This window comes from Chelonoidis abingdonii, chromosome 1, assembly GCF_003597395.2.
Source record: "Chelonoidis abingdonii isolate Lonesome George chromosome 1, CheloAbing_2.0, whole genome shotgun sequence".
NCBI classification, from domain to species: Eukaryota; Metazoa; Chordata; order Testudines; family Testudinidae; genus Chelonoidis; species Chelonoidis abingdonii.
In genome coordinates this window covers 139,345,964-139,363,908 of record NC_133769.1, presented here as the reverse complement: position 1 = coordinate 139,363,908, position 17,945 = coordinate 139,345,964, and the positions used below count along the sequence as shown (strand labels likewise).

Genomic DNA, 17,945 nt, shown 5'->3' with positions numbered 1-17,945 from the left:
GTCATTCACTCTACCACACTGGGGCAGCATTTCTGGAAGTCTTGTTGTTTTCAGCAGGAAGATCCATTTTCAGGCACACAGTCTACAGATCATGGAATGAGTTCAAGCAGCAGTGGTAGAAGGAGATCTTTGACATTTTAGGATTACTAATTCATGGGTTTTGTCCCATTACTCTAAACCAAAGCAGATGCCAACACTGCTACCTGTTCTGAAACGGAATCCACTGACTGTCCTCTTACTTCTCCCCCCTCTGTTTGTCACTAGAAAAGTGCCTGAATCAAACTCCAGATTGTAACACTCCCAAACTTTAGGGTGCCAGAGGCTCAGATTGGAATTTTGTGAGCTGGGTTTTTCCACTCATTGTTTTCATTGAATAAGACAGAGTCAGACATTTTAGCACACACTATTCTATACCCACTTAGGATTTTCATTCACTGAAACTGTGCCCCCTGTTTCCAGGCCATCCTTACTTTTCCTTTTTACTAGAAAAGTACCAAGTTCTTCTCTGTTATTTTGTTCAGCTCTCTCTCCACTTTATAAAGCACTTAGTTCAATGGAAACACCTTCTACCTCCACAGAATGAATGCTTTAGAGTGAAGATGAAAAAGGCCCTCTGAAGCAAGAGAAATCAAGGACTGCCTTTTAGAGTCAAACCAGGGCCATCCATACACCTGTAGGCTGAGCTAGAAGGGGCTAATTTGCATATACGTATACAGTTAGTTTAACTTCTGTGCCAGGGAAGATAATGGAGCAAGTAATTAAAGAACTCATCTGCAAACACTTGGAAGGTGGTAAGGTGATAGGAAATAGCCAGCATGGATTTGTAAAGAACAAATCGTGTCAAACCAATCTGATAGCTTTTTCTGATAGGATAACGAGTCTTATGGATAAGGGAGAAGCAGTGGATGTGGTATATCTAGACTTTAGTAAGGCATTTGATATGGTCTCACGTGATATCCTTATCGATAAACTAGGCAAATACAATTTAGATGGGGCTACTATAAGGTGGGTGCATAACTGGCTGGATACCCGTACTCAGAGAGTAGTTATTAATGCTCCAATCCTGCTGGAAAGGTATAACAAGTGGGGTTCCACAGGGGTCTGTTTTTTGGACTGGATCTGTTCAATATCTTCATCAACGACTTAGATGTTGGCATAGAAAGTACTCTTATTAAGTCTGCAGACGATACCAACTGGGAGGGACTGCAACTGCTTTGGAGGACAGGGTCAAAATTCAAAATGATCTGGACAAATTGGAGAAATGGTCTGAGGTAAACCGGATGAAGTTCAATAAAGACAAATGCAAAGTGCTCCACTTAGGAAGGAACAATCAGTTTCACACATACAGAATGGGAAGAGACTGTCTAGGAAGGATATGGCAGAAGAGATCTAGGGGTCATAGTGGACCACAAGCTAATATGAGTCAACAGTGTGATACTGTTGCAAGAAAAGCAAACGTGATTCTGGGATGCATTAACAGGTGTGTTGTAAACAAGACACGAGAAGTATTCTTCCACTCTTACTCTGCGCTGGTTAGGCCTCAGCTGGAGTATTGTGTCCAGTTCTGGGCACTGCATTTCAGGAAAGATGTGGAGAGAAATTGGAGAGGGTCCAGAGAAGAGCAACAGGAATGATTAAAGTTTTGAGAGCATGGCCTATGAAAGAAGGCTGAAAGAACTGGGTTATTTAGTTTGGAAAAGAGAAGACTGAGAGGGGACATGATAGCAGTTTTCAGGTATCTAAAAGGGGTGTCATCAGGAGGAGGGAGAAAACTTGTTCACCTTAGCCTCTAATGATAGAATAAGAAGCAATGGGCTTAAACTGCAGCAAGGGAGATTTAGGTTGGACATTAGGAAAAAGTTCCTAACTGTCAGGGTAGTTAAACACTGAAATAAATTGCCTAGGGAGGTTTTAAATATCTCCAGAGATGGAGATTCCATGAGTAGGTTAGATAAATGTCTATCAGGGATGGTCTAAACAGTATTTGGTCCTGCCATGAGGGCAGGGGACTGGACTCGATGACCTCTCGAGGTCCCTTCCAGTCCTAGACTCTATGAATCTAGGATGGAGAAGAGCTAAAGCAGTATCATTCCTGCTCACTGAACACACAGATGCCCTTCCACATAACCTCTGTGTCACAAATGGACTTCTACAGAGAGATGATGTCAGCATTAATCCCAGGGGTTCCCACTCCATGCTTACAAATCTTCATGTATGAGACAGAAGACCAGGCCTTGGTTTGGAGCAGGAGCCTCAGGCAACATGTCTCCTGAGAGAAGCATGCTGTCCACGTTAGAAAGGCCCAAAGGATCAATGAAAGGCCATTCTTTTATGCAGATGTCCCCTCAAGACACACATTCTGTCACTTCTATGGTTATTTAAACCCCATTCCTATCCCCAGTTGCCTCATATGTGGGAAACAGTGTTGACTGTAGTAGCATTTCCTCATGTAAATCCTCCCTTTCTGCTAGTTTTTCCATGGAAGTCCATGATACAGACTTTAGTTCCATCATTACCACTTCTAGAGTAAGTTTGTGAAAACAGCACCCCTAGAGCCCTCTGTTTTACTCAGGGATAAAAGATGAAGCTAATTCATTTTTAGGGAAGAGGAAGATTGAACGATTTAGTCACTTAACTTACTGGCACATCAGAATGCGATATTGTAGCCAAATTTTGTGAAGAAAACTAATGGCTAAATCACTGAGATTCAGGTGTTGTGGAATCAGCCCTCAAGAAAAATGCTACTGGAGTCTATATCAAAATCTAAGGTAAATATTTTGAGCCTTACCTTCCTGCGTTCTGAAGTCATCTTCGGCAAAGTAATTAAAGTTACCACAAAGGCCACAGGTTTTATTGTAGTGCTTGTCTGTAAACAGTATTTGAATATTCACATCAATGTCAATCTTCACTACAAAGTCATGCTCATCACTGGATAACTTATAATAACCTGCCTCGGTCTCTACAAATATCCCATGGGAGGCAAACGGCATGGAAACCCTGTTAAGAAAAAAAAAAGGTTGCTCAGGATGTAATGCACAAAATAACATGGATACTACACTTTCTAGCTGACATCATTCACTGTTGCACTGTCTACCTTTTGTCCCCCTGAGTCACAGTTCCATCTAAAGCCAAGTGAATGTCAAAATATTCTCCCAGATACACAGAGAAGCCATTTCTTCTTCCATTCTGGTAGTCACCTGAAAAGACACAAGAGATTATTCTTTCTTTTCATGAAATTGAGCTTCTTCTTGATTGCTGTTCTTTTCAAATGCACTCAGACTTAGAGGAAATCGCCTTTATTTATACAAATGTAGGCCCCAATCTGCAAAGACCGTTATTATTATTGTTCATTATTTGTAGGATAGTAGTGCTGGGATGCCCTATCTGAGATCAGGATATCATTGGGCCAGACACATTATAAACACAGGGTAAGAGACAGTCCCAAACCCAAGCTCAAAATGACTAAATAAGAGCTCCTAATCTTCCCCTCAAGCCCTCTCCTCTACCACATTTCCCAAGCCCTGTGGACAACATCAACAGCCTGCCTGTCATTCAACACTATAGCCTCTGTCCCACCTTCAACTCAGACCTCTTTCTAGGTCCTCACATCCAGGCTATGTCTAAATTATGCAGATTCTCTCTGTATAACATCTCTAAAATACAGCCTTTCCTATTCATCCATATAGCTTAGACTTTCATCCAAGCTCTCATCATCTTGTGTCTTGATGACTTCTACATCCTGTCCTCGGGCCTTGACAAATGTAATCTTGCCCCACACATACCCATTCAGAATGCTGATGCAACAATCATTTTCCTAGTTCAGTGTTTGCCACCTGTGGTCCGTGGACCCGGGGCCATGCCCCACCATTCAAAATTTTTTAGGCATCCGCAAATGGAAAAAGGTTGAAAACCAAATTCCTAGGCTGTCACTTTGACCATAGTCAACCCTCTCCTGGAATCCCTCCACTGTCTTCCCCCATCTCTTTTATATCAAGCATAAAGCTGCATGTCTTCACTTTCTAGACAGTTAAAGGTCAATCTACACCCTACCTCTTACCTCTCATTCACTAGTCAAGCTGTTGATGTTTGTCTCCACTTGACTCATGATTCCAGGCTCCATCGCCCACTTGTTAAATTCTCAAACACACATCTTTGTGCTTTCTCCCATGCTGCCTCTCATGCTTGGGGACCATTCCCTAGAAACATCTACCAAGCTAACTCCTCAGCCGCCTTCAAATCCCTCCTGAAAATTCTCCTTTGCCATGATGCCTACAATAAACTTGATATCTGCTAGGTTGCTGGTGTTCTGTGATCATTGCCTATCATACTGATCAACACTATCTCACTGTTTCCCACATCGATCTGTATCCATCTGTTGTCTTTTTTCCTATACTTAGATTGAAAACTCATTGTGGCAGGGGCCATTTTGTTATTCTGGGTTTATACAGCATCTAGCACAATGATGTTCTGGTCCATGATTGGGGATCCTAAGTGCTACAGTAATACAAACAATAAAGAATTTATACTTCCTGAAGATGAGACGAAGCATTACTCAGTAGATGAATAAGGGTACATCTGCACTGCAAAAAAAAAACAAATGCGGTAGTGAGTCTCAGAGCCCAGGTTAACTGACTCAGGCTTGCACTACAAGGCTAAAAATAGCAGTGTAGATGTTCAGGCTCAGGCTGGGGGCTGGGCTCTGAGATCTGGTCAGGGGGCAAGGAAGGTTTCAGAGCCAGACTACACTGCTAATTTTATCCATGAAGTGCAAGTCATGAGTCAACTGACACGTCCTTTAAGACTCACTGCCATAGTGTGTGGGGGGTTGTTCGATTGGTTTGGGGCAGGGGGTTTGCAGTGTAGTCATACCCTTAGGGCCCTGTGAGTTGAGAGGGTCCCGGAGCCCGGAAGTCTACATTGCAATGAAATAGCCCCGCATGGGCCACTCACAGGTTTTTAATTGCCGTGAAATGTAGACATATCCTAAGACTACTCTCAGTGTGTAAAGTTAAAGATGTGTAAATTTGTACAGGATTGAGGCTGTACTGACAAGCGCTGTCTGAAACCTGCATGTGTAGCTAACTGAATTTTTAACTAATTTTGCTTCAACTCTTTTCATATCTTTTTGGGGGTTACTTTCTGCATTTGACAACGTAGGCAAGAATATTCATTGGAAAAGTTAATTTAAAGTAAATAACGCAGAATATTTGCACAAAAGAAATTCTAAATTTCTAATCATGACTACTAGGAGTAGATACTAATTTTGAAGAGTTGTTCAGCAACTATTGAACAGAGCCTTACCATGTGACTTATGTGCCTAATCAAAACAAGTGTAATTTCAAATGCACACAACATACTGTCTGCAAACAAGCTTTGTGACAGGAATTAAAAGTTATTTGGTTAATAATTTCAAAGAATTTAAAAGTTTGATAAAATCACAATCTGTTCTCAAAAAATTCACCAACAGAGAAAAGAGGAAAAATTCACTGACTGAATTATTTGTCCAGCTTTAGCAATGAGTAATCACAGCATATACTCAATATGCATCTATTTCAACCCTGATAATTCCACACAAAACAGTCCTGGACACTGATCAACTACACAGTTATATAGAATCAAAAGAATTACTACACAGGATTGGTGCCATGGTCTTTCTACTGACGTATCCTGGAACTGACAGTGGCTAGCACCAGATGCCACAGAGGGAGTTTCAAGAACCCCACAATAGGCAGATGTGAGATACTCTGGCCCTCATGAAGATCTCCTTCTAATCCCTAATAGTTAGATTGGTTTAAACTCTGAAGCACGGGGTATTTAATGCTTACCAAAAATTTGTTTGCCTTGACTATTGTAACTCTTAATATTCTTTTTATCCACATGAACATCCATGCCTTCTTTGAATCTTAATGAGTTCTTGGCTTCAATGTAATACTGTGGCAGTGAGTTCCACAGTCTAATTACATGTTGAGTGAAAATGTGTTTCCTTTCATCCATTTTCAATTTCACATCTTTTCAGTTCATTGAATGTCCCCTTGTTCTTTTGTTGAGACAGGGAAAACATAAGCTCCAGCTTACCTTCTCTAGACCATTTGCTATTTTATATGTTTTCATCCTGTCCCCTCTTATTCCCCTCCATTCTAAGGTAACAATTCCAGTCTTTTCAATCTCTCTTCATATGAGAGTCACAGCCTTCAAACCAGGGGCAGCTCTATGTTTTTTTGCCGCCCAAAGCACGGTAGTCAGGCAGCCTTCGGCAACATGCCTGCGGGCGGTCCGCTGGTCATGTGGATTCAGCAGCATTTCTGTGGGTGATCTGATGGTTCTGCGCCATCGGCATACTCACTGCTGAATTGCCGCCGAGGCCGTGGGACCAGCAGACCTCCTGCAGACATCCCTCCAAAGGCTGCCTGACTGCCACCCTCACAACGATCAGCACGCCTCCCCCCGTGGCTTCCCTCCCTAGACATGCACTTGCTGCGCTGGTGCCTGGAGCTGCCCCTGATTCAAACACACCTTGTATGCCTAAAAAGCTCTGTTGAAAGGAAACTCCAGTGGGAACTTTGTTGATTTTTCATAGGAATAGTTTAGTTTTAGAATTTCCCCACTCTCTGCTTCCATCTCCTGACTGTAGACAAGGGCTGGCATCACTGATGAAGAAGACTGGTGTCGAACATTCAGTAATTGATTGGTCAGATTGTGGAGAGCTTTGTACAGGAGCAGAAAGAGCAAGTGGGGGAAAACAGAACAAGAATTCCCCCTTACTTCCACTACATCTCCTTACCCCCTGCGTAGAAACTAGTCATTATCACAATCCTTGTGACACCTGAGCACAAGTCTAGTGCTGGGATTGATCCTGTAAAGTGCTAATCATTCTAGCCTGATTCAACAAAAGTCTTAAGCACATACTTTCAGTTCAATAAGAGTCAATGAAACCATTCACATGCTTAAAGCATAGGCTTAAGTGTTTGGCTGGATCTGGCGCTAGAGTTCTTAGTGCCTTTCAAGATGGAACCCTAAACAGAATAGGAGGAGCAAAGGCAGGACCTCAGTCATGCCCTCTCTCACTGTCCGACAGAATGGGATTGGCATGGGGGAGGAATTTACACTGTATCTTTTCAAAAGGTGAGATTAGGTCTGGTGCACATGTACTTGCCCAAAGGCATGATCAATGAAGTCATGTTCATCTGTACACCCCACAGCAGACAGTGGCTGAAGCAATTGAATAGCTCTGACTTTCCCCATTATTCCCACCACCACCATCCCCCTCTCCCCCCTACAACACACACATTCCCTGCCTCCTATGCAGAATCAGTTTTTTGCACAGCAAATAAGATTGTTCCCAGTAACAAAATTGTCCAAGGATATATCTACACCACAAGCGAAGGTGTGATTCTAGCACAGGTATGCATATCCATGCTAACTGCAATCTAGCTAGCAGAGGTAACAAGAGCAATATAGACATGGCGGTGCAGACTTCAGAATGGACTATCAACCTGAGTATGTACCCGGGGGCCCCGTTGGGCTAGTACTGGGGCAGCCAGCCAGAGCTGAAGCTCATGCCACCACATCTTCACTACTATTGTTATCAGTGCTAGCTAGATTAAAGCTATGCGCATCCATGCTACAAACACACCTCCATTTGCTGTGTAGCTCTACCCAAAGTTATTTAATACCAGTTGCAATTCCAACTCATCATTACATTTCCCCCAACATTAATTCAGAGCTAATATTCTAAATGCACATCTTGTTAATGTCTTTTGCAACTGGAGTCATTCACTTTAGATATGTGCCCTTTGAGATTTAAAACAAAAGGATGAGTCTATGTTAAATATCACTTGGGTACTAAAACCACATACTGAAGTTGAACTAGATAACAGATGCATGCAGTACTCGATAGCAGCATGTTTCTCTTTAAAATGTAGTCATGAAATCTCAGCTCACAATCTTTAAATGATTAATTGATGGTTGTCGCACAAATCAATCCATCCAAATCTCCTTTAAATATATTTCACTAGGGTTTATCAGCACTCAAGAATTCTATTAATTTTACTAAATTGGAGCGGAAACCAATGCAGTTAAAGCGGTGCAAATCCCTTATTTTGGATTAAAAGAGCCCTAAAGCTTACTTAAACTGAACTGAAATAGGACACTAATCATCCAAAATAAGAATGTTCGCTCAAGGGTTTTGCACCCAGTTTCACAAATCACTTTCAGTGCTCAAACTGTGTGTACTCCAGCCCTGAGAGTAAGGCTTACATCTGCATGGCTACCCCTTTGAAACCTGTCGCCATGCAAGGCACTGAATTTAGCCATACGAAGTGGAAATCCATCAATTCGTGAAAAAACTCACGCAGATACAGACAGACATCATCTTCCTTTCCAAATGCAAACAGATGGACATCATACCAAAAGGACTGAAGGTAAAAAATCCATTGCAATTAACATACCACACTGACTAAGGTGACAGATTGTTCCACCCACTCCCAATGAAACTGCAGAACCACCTGATCAACATCCTATATAGCAAGCAGGAAAAGCAAAACTGAAGACTATCATACAAAACCAACCTTCCGCACAAACTTCCTCGTGGCTGGACTTTACAAAAAGTAGACAAGCCATTTACAATACACACTTTGCTTTTCTACAGAGGAAAAAAGACACTAAACTATCTAAACTCTTACAAGCCACAAAGGGCCACAACAGTGGTCCCCTTAACTCACCCAACAATATTGCTAATCTATCCAGCTATACTCTTAGCCTGGCAGAAGCGTCTGTCCTAGCTCGGGGCCTCTCCTTCTGCCCCACCTCCCACAAACATGATACAGTTCTGCGGTGACCTGGTATCCTACTCTCGCTGTCTCCGACTCAAGGGATATTTCCACCACACCATTGAACCGCACACTAACTCACAAACATAGGCACCAACTCCATGGGTGCTCTGGGGCTGGAGCCCCCACAGGGAAAAATTAGTGGGTGCTCTGCACCCACCGGCAGTCAAACTCCTCTCACCTCCACTCCACCTCATCTCCTCCCTCCCCAAGCATGTCGCATCCCCGCTCCTCCTCCAACTCCCAGCACTTCTTGCTGCCAAAAATCTGTTTGGCCGTGCTTAGGGCTTTCCAGGATGGAGGGGGGAGGAGGAGGGATGTGGTACGCTCGGGGAAGGAAGCAGAGAAGAGGGGGGGCAGAGACTTTGGGGAAGCGGGTGCAATGGGGGCAGGGCAAGGGCGGCGCAGGGGTGCGTCGGGGCTGCAGTCAAGCACCGACCGGGAACAGTGGAAGTCAGCACCTATGCCCCCAGAAACCTTCCTACCAATGCTACAAGAAGAAGGATTCTGCATGGACTCCTGATGATGATGACTGGACTTTTACATAGAGTGCTTCTGCTGACGTGCACAAGCTGAAATTGTGGAAAAGCAGCATCACTTGCCCTATAAATTCAGCCCAGCAGAACACAATGCCAACCACAGCCTCAGAAACAACTCTGACATTATAATCAAAAAGGTTGACAAAGGAGGTGCTGTCGTTATCATGAATAGGTTGGAGTATGAACGAAAGGCTGCCAGGCAACTCTCTGACACCACATTCTATAGGCCATGACCCTCTGATCCCATGGAAGAGTACCAAAAGAAACTGCGCCATCTGCTGAAGAAAATCCCTGAAGAAGCACAGGAACAAATCTACACTGATAGCTCAGTGGTTTGAGCATTGGCCTGCTAAACCCAGAGTTTTGAGTTCAACCCTTAATGGGGCCATTTAGGGAACTGGGGTAAAAATTTGTCTGGGGACTGGTCCTGCTTTGAGCAGGGAGTTGGAATAAATGACCTCCTAGGTCCCTTCCAACCCTGATATTCTATGATTCTAGAGCCCCGGGTATTCTATTTGCTACCCAAGATCCATAAACCTGGGAATCCTGGATGCCCCATCACCTCAGGCATTGGTACCCTGACAGCAGGACTGTCTGGTTATGTGGACTCTCTCCTCAGGCCCTATGCTACCAGCACACCTAGCTATCTTTGAGACACCACTGACTTCCTGAGGAAACTACAATCCACTGGTGATCTTCCAGAAAACACCATCCTAGCCACTATGGATGAAGAAGCCCTCTACACCAACATTCCACACAAAGATGGACTACAAGTCTTCAGGAACAGTATCCCCAATAATGTCAAGGCAAACCTGGTTGCTGACCTTTGTGACTTTGTCCTCACCCACAATTATTTCAGATTTGGGGACGATTTATACCTTCAAGTCAACAGTACTGCTATGGGCACCTGCATGGCTCCACAGTATGCCAACATTTTTATAGCTGACTTAGAAAAACGCTTCCTCAGCTTTCATCCCCAGCACCTCTATTCTACTTGTGCTACATTGATGACATCTTCATCATCTGGACCCACAGGAAGGAGGCCCTTGAGAAATTCCACCTGGATTTCAACAATTTCCACCCCACCATCAACCTCAGCCTGGACCAGTCCGTGCAAGAGATCCACTTCCTGGACACTACTATACAAATAAGTGATGGCCACATAACCACCACCCTATACTGGAAACCTACTGACCACTATACTCACCTACATGCCTCCAGCTTTCATCCAGACCACATCACACCATCCATTGTCTACAGCCAAGCCCTAAGATACAACCACATTTGCTCCAATCCCTCAGACAGAGACAAACACCTAAGGATCTCTGTCAAGCATTCTTAAAACTACAATACCCACCTGGAGAACTGAAGAAACAGATTGACAGACCCAGAAGGGTACCCAGATGTCACCTACTACAGGACAGGCCCAACAAAGAAATAACAGAACGCCACTAGCTGTAACCTACAGCTCCCGACTAAAACCTCTCCAGCGCGTCATCAAGGATCTACAACCTAGCCTGAAGGATGATCCCTCACTCTCACAGACCTTGGGAGACAGGCCAGTCCTTACTTACAAACAGCCCACCAACCTGAATCGAATACTTACCAGCAACTATACACCACACAACTGAAACACTAACCCAGGAACCAACCCCTGCAACAAACCCCGTTGCCAACTCTGTCCGTATATCTATTCAAGGGACACCATCATAGGACCCAACCACATCAGCCACACCATCAGGGGCTCATTCACCTGCACATCTACCAATGTGATATATGCCATCATGTGCCAGCAATGCCCCTCTGCTGTGTACATTGGCCAAACCAGATAGTCTCTACGCAAAGAAATAAATGGACACAAATCAGACATCAAGAATTGTAACATTCAAAAACCAGTAGGAGAACACTTCAAACTCCCTGGACACTCAATAACAGACTTTAAAGTGGCCATTCTTCAACAAAAAAACTTCAAAAACAGACTTCAATGAGAAACTGCAGAACCGGAATTAATTTGCCAACTTGACACCACCAAATTAGGCCTGAATAAAGACTGGGAATGGCTGGGACACTACAAAAAATAATGTTCCTTCTGTTGATATTCACACTTTCTTGTCAACTGCTGGGAATGAGCTACATCCACCCTAATTGAATTGGCCTCATTAGCACTGACTCCCCACTTGGTAAGGCAACTCTCATCTTTTCATGTACTTTATATTTATACCTGCTTACTGTATTTTCCACTCCATGCATCTGATGAAGTGGGTTCTAGCCCACAAAAGCTTATGCCCAAATAAATTTGTTAGTCTCTAAGGTGCCACAAGGACTCCTCATTATTTTTACTGATACAGAATAACAGCTATCCCTCTGAAACCTGAACCAAAGGGGTAATTTACAGCTTGAAGAGACAAACCCACACTAACTCCAATCAAGCTGGTGTGCTAAAAATGGAGCAGAGCTCTGGCAATGAGAGGGGCTAGTCACCCCAAGTAGACATGTATGGTTTCAGATGGGATCATACACAGGGCAGCTAGCCCATCCTGCCATGGCTACACTTTCATTTTTAGCACACTAGCTCAACCCGAGCTAACGCTAATTTTGAATGTTTCCTCCAGCTGGAAATTACACCTCCAGCTCAAGGGAAGACAAACCCTAGCTGTGAAGGGGAAAATGCTGACCTTAAATATACCTGTGTACCCTCAAGGACTTCTGTACTGAGTGGATAGGTTTTCAAAGAATTCAGCACACAATCTGCATGAGTTTTTATGGGAGTCATGTGGCTAAATCCCCTAGTCAGCTTTGAAAATCTCCACCACCCTAGCAACATTTAAAAGATTACCCACTTTTCCTCTTTACACAAGAGCTAATGAGGAAATCCTGGTTCCCCAGTAGCTTATCAGTGCAAGAACTCAGGTGTCAAAGAACATCAGAAGCCAGTTTGGAGGAACAGGACCTCTGTGCAGATAGGCCTGGCCTCAATAGAGCCATCAAAACTCATTGGTTTAGCTGTCTCTCCCCTCTAGCAGAAGGCAGCACTGGGAACTCTACTAGTGTTCTGCCCCCATGTGAAAGTATCCAAGATAGATGGATACTGAAGACCTAAAATGTTCCACATTTGCTGATCTCCGATATTCTATTCAAACTCACCTATGAGCGTGAAGGAGCGTTTGTGACAGTCCCCAGCCAGGAGGTAACTGCAATCCCCAGCAAAGTCATAGAAAGACTCATCAAATGTTTTGATGTGATCATCTCCAAAAAGGCTGCAGCGGAAAAGAGATGGCTGCTCTGTTTGTCCATCTGCAAGCAAAAAGCTTGATGATCCTGGATATCAAAGCACAATTTAATACGTAAAATCAAGCAATCGTTTTACCACCTGGGAGCTCCATGACTATGAGACAAATTCTCAGCTGGTGTAAGTCAGCGAAGTTCAGCCGAGTTCCACTCATTCTTAACATTCATTGTGCCCGTTGTTCAGCTTGTGTAAATCAGTGAAGCTCCTTCAGCTACAATGGAACGATGCCATTTTATACCAGCAGAATTTAAGGCCCGCTCCAAGATCAATTTACACTAGGCTGAACATCTGGCCTATATTTTTACAGAAATTGTCTGAGCATATTATTCAACAGGGTGCACGGACATTTTTCTCAATGAAATTCTAGGGTTTGACTAACAACCAGTGAAATGCAGCTGTAATAAATGTTTTTATTTCCCCAGTACTTACTGGAACCTGATTAGAATGAAAATAATCAAAGACTAACTGAAAACATAAGCGCTAGGAATGTCCCATTTACAAACATTTTGGGCCCAATCTCTTGCCTCAGTTACACTCCATGTGACTTAATTGGACCAAATTGTGCAGATGAGCACACAGCTGGCCAAGTTATGCAAATGTTTTGCCTTGAATATCTGTTTCAATTTAAACAGGAATTTACTTTGGCTGTATGCATGCCGCTTTTGTAAATGCTTTCCTGAAACATTTCACTGGGTAGCACCTATTAGGCTAGCTCAAAATTCTCTAACTTTGGTGCTTAGAGTTAATCACCTAAGTCCACATTTAGGCAATTAAATCAAGCCCCTGTCCTAGGGTTGCCAGGCATCCGGTTTTCTACCAGAACACCAGGTCAAAAAGGAACCTGGATGGCTCTGGTCAGCACAGCTGACCGGGCCACTAAAAGTCCAGTTGACCACAGCATGGCAGGCTGGCTCCATGCCCAGCTCCTGGGAAGCAACCAGCAGGTCTCTCCAGTTCCTAGGTAGAGGAGTGACCAGGGGTGCTCTGCCAAGAAGCCAGAGTCACATGCCGCCACTTCCTGGGAGCCGCGTGGACATCTTCCATCCCCAGGAAATGCCGGGGCTGCCTGAGGTCAGTGCCATCTGGAGCCCACACCACAAATCCCCTCTCATATTCCAAACCTCTGCCCCAGCCCGGAGCTCCCTCCCATACCATACTCCGAACCCCTCAGCCCCACCTCCCAGCCTGGAGCCTTCTCCCACACCTCAACTCTCTGCCCCATCCCGGAGCCTCCTCCCACACTCTGAACCCCTCAGCCCCAGCCCCACCCCAGAGCCTGCACCCCCAGATGGAGCCCTCCCCTGTGCCCCAATCCCCTGCCTCAGCCCAGTAAAAATGCACAAGTGAGTGAGGGCAGGGGAGAGTAGGCAAGGGAAGGAGAGGTGATGGAATGAGTGGGGGAGGGGCCTTAGAAAGTTTGCAACCCTGTCCTGCAAGTTACTACATGGGAGAGACCCACACACACACACTAATTTAAAATTTAAATTGCTCTGCATGGATTCAAGGGTCCCCCTACGCTTTGTAACTTACAGGATGCAGGCTTCAGTGGCTTGATTTTAAGGAGGTGCTAAACAACTCAAACACCTAGTGAAATTACCCAAGTTTGAAGATGTTGACTCTATTTTTCATGCAGAGCACAATCCTGACATGACATTCTACGGAAATTAGGTGACAGTGAGATTCTCATATCTAACACATTAAGTTAATTGATATCTAAATTGGAACTGCTGCTTCTCCTTATTTCTACTGGGCCAAACCATTCAGTATTACTTCAGGCACTGATCTAGCAATGAGCTATATGCAGGCAAACCTCTATGGCTGCACAGAGTCATAGAATCATAGAATATCAGGGTTGGAAGGGACCTCAGGAGGTCATATAGTCCAACCCCCTGCTCAAAGCAGGACCAATCCCCAACTAAATCATCCCAGCTAGGGCTTTGTCAAGCCTGACCTTAAAAACCTCTAAGGAAGGAGATTCCATCACCTCCCTAGATAACCCATTCCAGTGCTTCACCACCCTCTGAGTGAAAAAGTTTTTCCTAATATCCAACCTAAACCTCCCCCATTGCAACTTGAGACCATTACTCCTTGCTCTGTCATTAAAGTTAATGTGGCACCACACATAGTTAAGGGTCTGTCCATTTCAGTCCATTGACTTCAATGGGAGTCCTTGTGAGGATAGGGTTTTGTCCATACCACACTTAGTGCAGCATACAGGCAATAGGTAACAGTCCTCTCTATGTCTTTGACGCTGATGGCATGTTGCCTGAGTAAGGTTTGTAGGATTATAGAAGGAATACAGAAATTATTGTAAAAAGGAATAAAAATTCCATTTTCTTAGGTATTAGAAACAACATGCGTTCCTACCTGTTGTTACAATGGACAGAGCTAACTGCATTAGCAGGACTGTGAAACAGATCATCTGTTAAAATAAAAGATGTTAGAACATTCATTGTCAATATTTAACACACTGATAATTGGGGGATAGTTTTCCAGACTCGTTTTGATTCATATCAAGCGTCCGTTTTCTCCCTAAATTTCTTTGTATTAGTTTGGGGTTCTATTTATTGCTGTAAAACAGAAATTGAAATGGTCTTTCATGATAATCCAATAATATCACCCTACAAATCCATGCTTTAAAAACAAACACACACAAAAAGTATGTACTCTGAGAAATAATGCATCTTCTGTTCTCAGCAGGTAACATGGGCTATCTGCATAGGAGATATGGGATGTTTGTGTTATTCTAATTTACCTGAAGCCTGCCTCTGGAGCCATACACCTCATGCACAATTGTTACAAAATTATTACAAATATTTAAAAAATTCAATACAAAGTTTCAATTACCCAACTGTTGGGCAGCCCAGCAAAAATAAAATTAACCCACCAGACTGTAAGACCCAGCTAGGCCCTGTTATGATCTACAACCACTACCTAAGGAACTACATCTTTCCCTAATGCCTTAGGGGGAAAATTGCAGTGTTGTAGATGTGTAGGTCCCAGGATATTAGAAAGACAAGGTGGGTCAGGTAGTATCTTTTATTGTACCATAAATTATATTACCTTAGGGGGAGAATGGTGTATATAAAGATCCTGCTCCAGCAAACTGATCCATGTAGGCAGGGCCGGTGCAACCATTTAGGCGAACTAGGCGGTTGCCTAGGGCGCCAAGATTTGGGGGCGCCAAAAAGTGGCACCCCCCAAAAAAATTTTAAATGATTGTAGCCGCTGCTGCTGGAGGCGCTGAACTGCCGGCGGCAGCAGCTGCCTGCAACCGGCAGCCCAAGGTATCCCCCAGGTCAGTGCACCACCGCCGCAGCCGGGCAGCCCAGGGCCCCCCCCCCGCCCGGGGTCAGCACGCCCCCGGGGTCAGGGAGCCGCCGCCACGACCCGGCAACCCAGGGCGCCCCTCCCCCCCCGGGGTCAGGGAGCCGCCCAGGGCCGGCACTTTCCCTGGGACGCCAGCATTGGCGGGGGCGGCATTTTGCCGGGGGGCGGCAGGCGGCTCCGGTACAGCTGCCTCAGTCGTATCTGCGGACGGTCTGCCGGTCCCGCGCCTCCGGTGGTATGCGTGCGGTAGCTCCGCTGGAGCCGCGAGACCTGCGCGCGGGGCGGCAAAATGGCCTGGCGCCTAGGGCGCCAGAAACCCTAGCGCCGGTCCTGCATGTAGGCAAACACTTCCAATCCTGTGCACAGCCCCCTGAGTACATTTGTGCTCCGTTACACACACAGATGTCTGCCCACTGAGATAAACATGCACAAGGCAGAGACCTGAGGTGAAATCTTAGCTTCACTAAAGTCAATGGGAGTTTTGCCATTTGCTTTGTGTTTGACCCTTTGTCTCCTAGACATCTGTAAACAAACTTTATAGCACTAGCAGTGCTATAAAGATGTTAAAATATATGAGTGCATCTATAAGAGCTAAGAAGACATTCTGCAACATTAGGTTACCAGGTGATAGATGAGAGAGCAGTTTGAAATTCTATATAGATAGGTTACATTAGCTATAGGATACAGCTGAATGCATTCAATTTTCAAACAAGCCCCCTTTGGGCCTCAGATTACAGCTGACTGTAAATTTCCCGTTGGAAAATTATTCTACCAAAAAATGCCCTTTTCCAAAATATTAAGCTTTCTGTGGGAAAATTTCAAATCTGTTAAAAAAAAATCCAATTTTCTGTCAGGAAAATTTAAACAGTGGCTCCACCCAGCAGCCTGGCTGGAAGGCTCTTGTTATTATGATGTTCTGCCTGGGTGAGAAAGTGAAATTGACAAGTGTCTTCCAGGGTGGCAGCCATCAAGCTGAAAAAAATCCTTTTTTGGGAGAATCACAGTGGAATTTTTCTGGTAATCCTTTCCTGCAATAACAATTTACATTATTGACATTTTCTCCCAATTCAGTATGTAAAAAATAATTCAAAGCCACAATTTTTTTCTTGGGAAGGGATTTCCATTTTCTAGCCAGCGCCACCTTAGATACAATCATACCCAATATTTTGACTCCACTAGATCATACCCAAATTTCTTTAAAATAAATAAAAAAAGCCCTTGATAATGGAGCTTACCCATGGGACCAAATTCTGCTCTGTTTACATGGGCACAACTTCCTCTGACTTCAGTTACATTGGTCTATCTCCCATTGAAGTCAATGATAGTCAACCTGTATAACTGAATGCAGAACTTGCCTCACTATATTTGCAAAAAAAGGAAAGAAGGATCTGTTGAAAAATGTAGTGCGTATGATGTGGCTGGTGCCTATAAAGATACAGGCACCGTAAGATACCACAATGATGGACACTGTATAAGAACTGAAACAGAAGAGAATAAAAAAGGGAACAATAGGAATTAAACAAACACATATTGATAGACTTTTAACAAAGAAATACATATCAGTTATACCAGCCTAATGACCCACCCTGTACAATTTAATAATCTGATTCATAAGAAATAAATATACCTTTTTCTGTCCAAAAGTTCAATTGCCTATGAAAAAAATCAGCTTCTTGGATGGTCAGCTTTAGCCTAAGAGCCCATGGTTCCTGTTTCCTTCAGAAGGCTGGACTGCAATGGACTGGAACTGAAAATTTTTGTTTTCATATAAGCCAGGAACTCTTGTTCATTTAAGAGGAAAGATAACAGATTACCTTTGCATCCGTCTGATTCTCAACACAATAGTGCTAAACTGCTATCATGTAAATCAGTTGCCTTAATTGCCAAAAAGAAACAATGAGAGGAAATTGTATTATATACTTACATGACAGATAAGTCTTTGAAATGAGTTTTGCATCT

The 17,945-nt window shown here is 43.9% G+C and overlaps 1 protein-coding gene across 1 annotated transcript in view; it reads right to left on the bottom strand.

Moving 5' to 3' along the window:
* Positions 1–17,712, bottom strand: part of VWF (von Willebrand factor) — a 239,452-nt gene extending 221,740 nt beyond the window's left edge. Inside the window, exons 1-5 of the mRNA XM_032780579.2 lie at positions 17,614–17,712; positions 15,024–15,078; positions 12,512–12,661; positions 3,095–3,197; positions 2,789–2,997 (exon numbers count right to left, since the gene is read on the bottom strand). Coding sequence (XP_032636470.1) covers positions 2,789–2,997; positions 3,095–3,197; positions 12,512–12,661; positions 15,024–15,078 — 517 coding nt within the window. The 5' untranslated portion in view covers positions 17,614–17,712. The remainder of the gene's footprint in view (positions 1–2,788; positions 2,998–3,094; positions 3,198–12,511; positions 12,662–15,023; positions 15,079–17,613) is intronic.
* Positions 17,713–17,945: the final 233 nt, after the last annotated feature.